The 6,041-nt window shown below is 46.6% G+C and overlaps 1 protein-coding gene across 2 annotated transcripts in view; it reads left to right on the forward strand.

The window, feature by feature from the left end:
• LOC108234870 (phospholipid-transporting ATPase ABCA1) overlaps nucleotides 1–6,041 on the forward strand; it is a 215,816-nt gene that overhangs the window by 87,123 nt on the left and 122,652 nt on the right. For both annotated transcript variants that reach the window (XM_037976591.1, XM_017414453.3), the window contains 2 exons: nucleotides 430–569; nucleotides 1,194–1,331. In XM_037976591.1, coding sequence (XP_037832519.1) covers nucleotides 430–569; nucleotides 1,194–1,331 — 278 coding nt within the window. The remainder of the gene's footprint in view (nucleotides 1–429; nucleotides 570–1,193; nucleotides 1,332–6,041) is intronic.

Raw genomic sequence — 6,041 nt, forward strand, 5'->3', positions numbered from 1 at the left:
CCCCCCGCGCGCGAGTGACACACGAGTGTTGGTCCGTCCATTGGGTGCTGTCAGACGCATCTTTTTTTCTTTTTCTGCTGACAAAGACAAACTACCAGCTGCAGTCAATCAGGTCACTAATGAGTGATTTGGCCTTGATCTTGTCAAGTTAAAAACACCGTAGAACCTCCAGCACCATTTGTTGCCATACTTAGGTAAATGCATGCATTTATGTGAGTCTGTATTTATCATTTTAACTCTTTGTGGATTAGAGTAAATCTACAGTAAATTCTAATTTCTGCACTCAGTACGTTGAACTATCATTCCACCACGAAAAAAAGAATCGATCAAATCGATCACTAAAAGCCCCATTCCTGCCCACGACGTGTGGACGTAAACTCCCCGCCCCAGCCGTATCTAACTTTTTTTTTTTTTTAACGCGCTTTGCAGATTAACTGTAGAGGAACACGTTTACTTCTACGCCCGGCTGAAAGGACGCAGCAGCAGCGAGGTCGAGTCCGAGATGGACCAGATGATCGCAGACGTCGGTTTGCCCCACAAGCGGAAGGAACTCGCCAAGAACCTGTCGGGTGAGTCTCTCGGAGGGGTTCCGATTAACGTGCTGCGGAGGTATGATTTTGTTTTTTGACGTTTGTTTTTTTTTTACCTCGAGGACACGCCGCTCCACTCCCCGCGCGCACGCCCGCATCCGTCCGTACCTTTTACGTTGTAATTCATTGTCTGGGGTGGGGGGATGGCGGGGAACGAGCAAAGCCCTACGTGATAGATTGTCCCAAGTCACGGATTGCTTGTGAGCAAAATCACTGAAATATGACTTTCAGGGTTGATCTATGCTGACATTTCCACTACATTAGCACTATGTTGCGTGCATTTTGAAGAGCTTGTGAAGAGGGAGCCGGCTAGAATTATGGCAGGAAAGTGTATCAACTTCCCGGCCATCAATTATCTCAGGGCTGGCAGAAGAAAAAAAAAAAAAAAAAGGCAATAAAACAAGGAAAGGTACATCTAGACGTGTTTATTTCGTAATCACTGCCTAATACTGTGTCCGTATTAAATTTGAAGCCTGACACTGACACGTAGTTGTGGAGTCTTTTTTTTTAAAAAATGCTACGCTCATTTAAACCTAATCCCCACAGGAAGTGTGCGTATCTGAGCCCTGACGTGTGGCTGCGGCTGTCTGTTCCGTGTCGCAGGTGGCATGCAGCGAAAGCTGTCCGTGGCGATCGCCTTCGTGGGCGGCTCCAAAATCGTCATCCTGGACGAGCCCACGGCGGGAGTCGATCCCTACGCTCGCAGGGGCATCTGGGAGCTGCTGCTGAAGTACAAACAAGGTACGGGTTCGCTGTGACAAAACCGCCGGTACGGACAAATGACGGGACGAAACCCAAGAAGATTCAGACGACTTCAGCTCTTACGTACGCTGGAAATGGCTTCAAAAGTGAAGAAATCAGAGGCGTTGAAACTGTACGCACTTCCTGTGTGGCTCTCCTTCTGGTGCCACTGCTGCTGACAAAACCCTCGCTTGAGTTCGTCTTTAGTCCCACCGCTGCACACATGAGCTCCGTTCCTCAGGGGGGCGCTCTCCTGCATGTTTTAGACGTGTTCCTGCTTTAAAATAACTGGTTTAAAGGGATGACTTGTGGACGCGAGGAGGTGATTAAACCATTTGACTCAGGTGTGTTTGGAGCAGGAAGAACCTAAAACTTCCTGGACGGCGGCCCCCAAGGCCTGGAGTTTGACGCCCCTGTTTTACTCCTGATTTTTGTCAAATTTCCTCACGATGTAGGGCAGGGGCGTCCAATCCTGGTCCTGGAGGACCACCATCCTGTTTCTCTGCTTTGACTCACCCCATTTGAGTGACTGAGTGATTAACAGGCTTCTGGAGAATTTGAAGACCTGCTGAAGGGAAGGGAAACGACGAAACCATGGAGGATGGTGGTCCACGAGGACTCGAGACATTTTGCAGCCTCCTTCACGAACACCGCCCGGCCGCCGACGGCTTCTTTTCGTTCGTAGAACGGACTCGATCGCTTTTTTTTAAAAAAAATCCTCTCTCAAACTGGTGGGAGGAGACCCGATCGAAGCTCTAGACGAGCAGTGTTTTATCAGCAGAGTCCCTAATCGTCCGGCGGATCAGCCAGCTCGTCGCTCTCCGCCGCCGCGTGCTCGGAAGCAGCAACTCGCACGCCGCGGTCGCACTTCCCCTCAGCAGATGTCGAGATGTTTAATGTGACATTCCGCCCTCGCCGTGTCATTAGCACCCCCCTCCCCCCCCTCCAATCAAGCCCTTTTCGCTGCAGATAACTCCGTCCTAATGAGAACCCCACACACACACACACACACACATTCCACACGCCGGTCGGCTCGAATGACTCATGGTTTTTTTTTTTCTCCGGTTTTATTTGAGCCACAATGTCACGGAGGTTTGTCATCAGGCAAAACGAAAGAGTGGGGAGGGGGGAAAAAATAAAAATAAAAAAAAAAGCTACAGGAAGTCGTTTTGTATGAAACAAAGTGAAGGCTGAAATTCGACTTAACGCTACGGTTCATCACGGCTAATTAAACGTGGAGGTTTTATTTTTTATTTTTTGACCGCAGTGGCCCCCCGAGTGGGTGTAGTTCCGATTAAACGGGGTGGCGGCTTTGTTCGCTCGCTGGCGGCGTCTTAAAATGGGCGTCGACGTCGACACGGTGTGGAAAATAATTCTGTGCTTTAATGCCTGAAATGAATTCCCCATTGGATGTTTAGACATCCACAGATGACACGTCTTATGTCGGTGGAACATGATGATCGTCAAAACGCCGACGATTTGTTGGTAATTTGCTTTAAATTCAACTTTAATTTCCTCTGCTGCTTCGTTGGATTAGAACTCTATATTAAGGTGACTATTTAAAGCAACAATTAGCAAATAATGATCATTTTTGTAAGCTATAAATCATTAAAAGTTGATTACTAATAAATGATTTCACTCATATTATAGATTAAACCATAATGGCCATAAACCTCTTTGAGTAATAACTAGACTATTAAAAATATGGGATTTGATCGCAAAGAATCAATTAAACCAGGGGTGTCAAACCCAGTGACGCAAGGGGGCCAAAATTAAATATTTGGTCCTCGCCAAGGGCCAATCACGATCCACATTTATTAAAAATTACAGAAAAGTGAACTAAAAAAAAACAAAAAAAACATTTTAAATGGTTTGCTACTTTTAAGTTGCATTTTAGAATTCCAGCTTTCTTAGAATCAAGGCATAAATATTTAAATTCCACCCAGTGGTTCATGAGATATTTTGCTAACATACATAGAGTTGACTCCAGTAATTATTGGCAACACTGTAAAACCAGTCTCGCCTGATCCTTTAGGACTCAGATGTTAAGTTAGGGATCACTCTCAGCTACTACCACACCAAGTTTTAGCTCAATATCTTTAAAATGTACAAAATTGCAGCCATTTATGTGTTTGGTAAAGTTGCCTAGCTGTGGTGGCCATCTTGAATCGGATCGACTCCGAATGTTAATCAGCTGTAGATGCACATCCAGTGTTTCCTTTCGGGGCGTTTCCCTAAAATCCGTGCGGTGGTTCATGAGATATTTTGCTAACAGACATATAGTTGACTCTAGTAATTATTGGCGACATTGTAAAATCTGTCTCGCCTGATCCTTTAGGACAGATGATAAGTTAGGAATCACTCTCAGCTACTACAACACCAAGTTTTAGCTCAATATCTGTAAAACCTATGACATCACAGCCATTTATGTGTTTGGTAAGATTGCCTAGCCGGGGCGGCCATCTTGAACCGGATCGACTCCGAACGTTAATCAGCTGCAGACGCACATCCAGTGGTTCCTTTCGTGGGAGTTTCCCTAAAATCCGTGCAGTGGTTCGTGAGATATTTTGCTAACAGACAGACGAACGCAGCACGCTCGCGCAACCACTCTGACGTTCGGCTGCGAACATGCTCCGGTTTGGCTTCAAAGCAGACGGAAAGCGAAGACGGTCCGTTTTTGCCGTAACTCGGCGCTGTAAAAGTCGTTGGAGATCATTTTGGAATTTATCGATCCGAAGCGATCGCCACTCGGAGCAGTTAATCCAGTTTGGCTCAGGATCTCATCAATGGTCCTTATATTTGTCCCGTCTCCTTCAGCCGCTCCTATCAGTTTGATTTAGAAGGAAGGAAGCCAAGCAACAGAAGTCTGGTTTTGCAGCCGCGCTTCCTGAGTACTATGTAATTTACCCAGAACTCCGTTTGATGTATGACTTTTCGCTGTAATGCGCAGCAGCCTGCGATAAATCAGAACCCCCTTTGTGGGCCATCTGCAGTCCAAACACATTTATGATCAAGTACTTTTTTTTTAATTTTATTTTTTCATATGACAAATCCCCCCCCAAAGACATTCCCCTCCTAAAGGGATAGTGCCGATCGTTTCCAACGGGACTCTGCGGAGCAACGAACAACGAGCGTCTTACCTGCTGCAGATGGCTCCTTCGACAGAGCTCCGTTTAGAGGAACGGGAGCTCGGAGGCTCCGGCGTACACCACAAAGTTGGGTTTCGCGGTCACGCGGGTCGCGGGACGCGCCTTTCGCCGTCCACGATCAGAACTCCCGGGAGGCGCCTCTTCCGACCAATCGCACGACGCGTGGCGCGAACACCCCGCCGGGAAACGGTTTCGGCCCGGGGCCTTGTTGTCGACGAAGCGCCGGGTGAAGCTGCTGCGCGGAGAAAAAAAAAAAAAAAAGGACGCGGTTTTCGTCACGCCACCGCGTGAATCAGAGCCGACTCCGTGACTCCTCCCGGAGCACGCCGAGGCCTTCGCTCTGACTCACTCAGAGGCAGGTCTGCAGTCGCTCGGAGGAAGCGGAAATAGTTGGCCGGGGCGAAATCGCCGCGTGGCGCCGCCGTTAATGACCTCTGAGCGCGTCCTTGTCCCCGGGATAATGCGACCTGCGAGGATACAGATTTAACTTTGTGCAACTCAGCACACCGCCTGACCCTCTGCAACAAACTCCCCACCGGCGGTGGCACAACAACAACAAAAAAAAAAAAAAGGCACAAGACTTCTGTTTGGAGCAAATTTAGTGAAGAGATTTCTTCTTTTTTTTTAATTGATGAAAATTTCCAATAATTGTCATTCCCGCTCGCTGCCAAAAGGCTAAATGTGGGCGATAGTGTTTTTTTGCTTGTGTCTGTTAGCAAAATATCTAATGAACCGGCAGACAAATTTCCATGAAACTTGCAGAAAGTCATCACTGAAGGCACATCTACAACTGATTAGGTTTTGGAGCCACTTCGATTTAATATGGCCGCCACAGCCAACTGACTTTAGAAAACACAAAAATGGCGATGATTTGATAAGTTTTACAGATACTGCGCTAAAATTTTGTCTGGTTGTAGCTGAGAGTCATTCACAACACGCCCTTTAAGTGCAATTTACTGTGCACAATCTTTGCCTAAAACTTCGGCGCTAAGTGTAATTGACAACCCTGTTTGTCTGTTAGCAAATTATCTCATGAACCGCTTGGTGAATTTTATTGTAGCTTTCGGTAAATAATCATTGAATAAACATCTATAACTGATTATCGTTTGCAGTCAGTCCAATTCAAGACTGAAAGCCAACATGAAAATGGCTATAGCTCAGTCAGTTTTACAGATACTGAGCTCAAATTTGACGTGGCATTAGCCGAGTCGTTCACAACAGCGAGTTTGCACAGAACGTTATTGTTAAGGTTTGACCAAAACAGCCACAGCCCTGTCATTTCGCAACAAAAGATAATTATAGACTAAAGCTCTGCCTCTGAATGGTAGTAGGCGGCGTGCACTTCTTCGAGGCCCTTTAATTTATTATGTTTGTTAATAAAAAAAAATTCACTTTAGTCTTTTCAACGTTGGCAGGTTTCTTTTATTGTAATAACGGTAACAGGTTAAATGTTTCCCCCCTTTCCAACACGACTGGATCAAAGAAGCTGGTGCTTTCATGCCGTCTCCACAGACAGGACCACGCTGCGCCTTCATTACAGATCGGACTCCCCCCCCCCCCC

The sequence above is a fragment of the Kryptolebias marmoratus genome, linkage group LG7 (genome assembly GCF_001649575.2).
Source record: "Kryptolebias marmoratus isolate JLee-2015 linkage group LG7, ASM164957v2, whole genome shotgun sequence".
Lineage (NCBI taxonomy): Eukaryota > Metazoa > Chordata > Actinopteri > Cyprinodontiformes > Rivulidae > Kryptolebias > Kryptolebias marmoratus.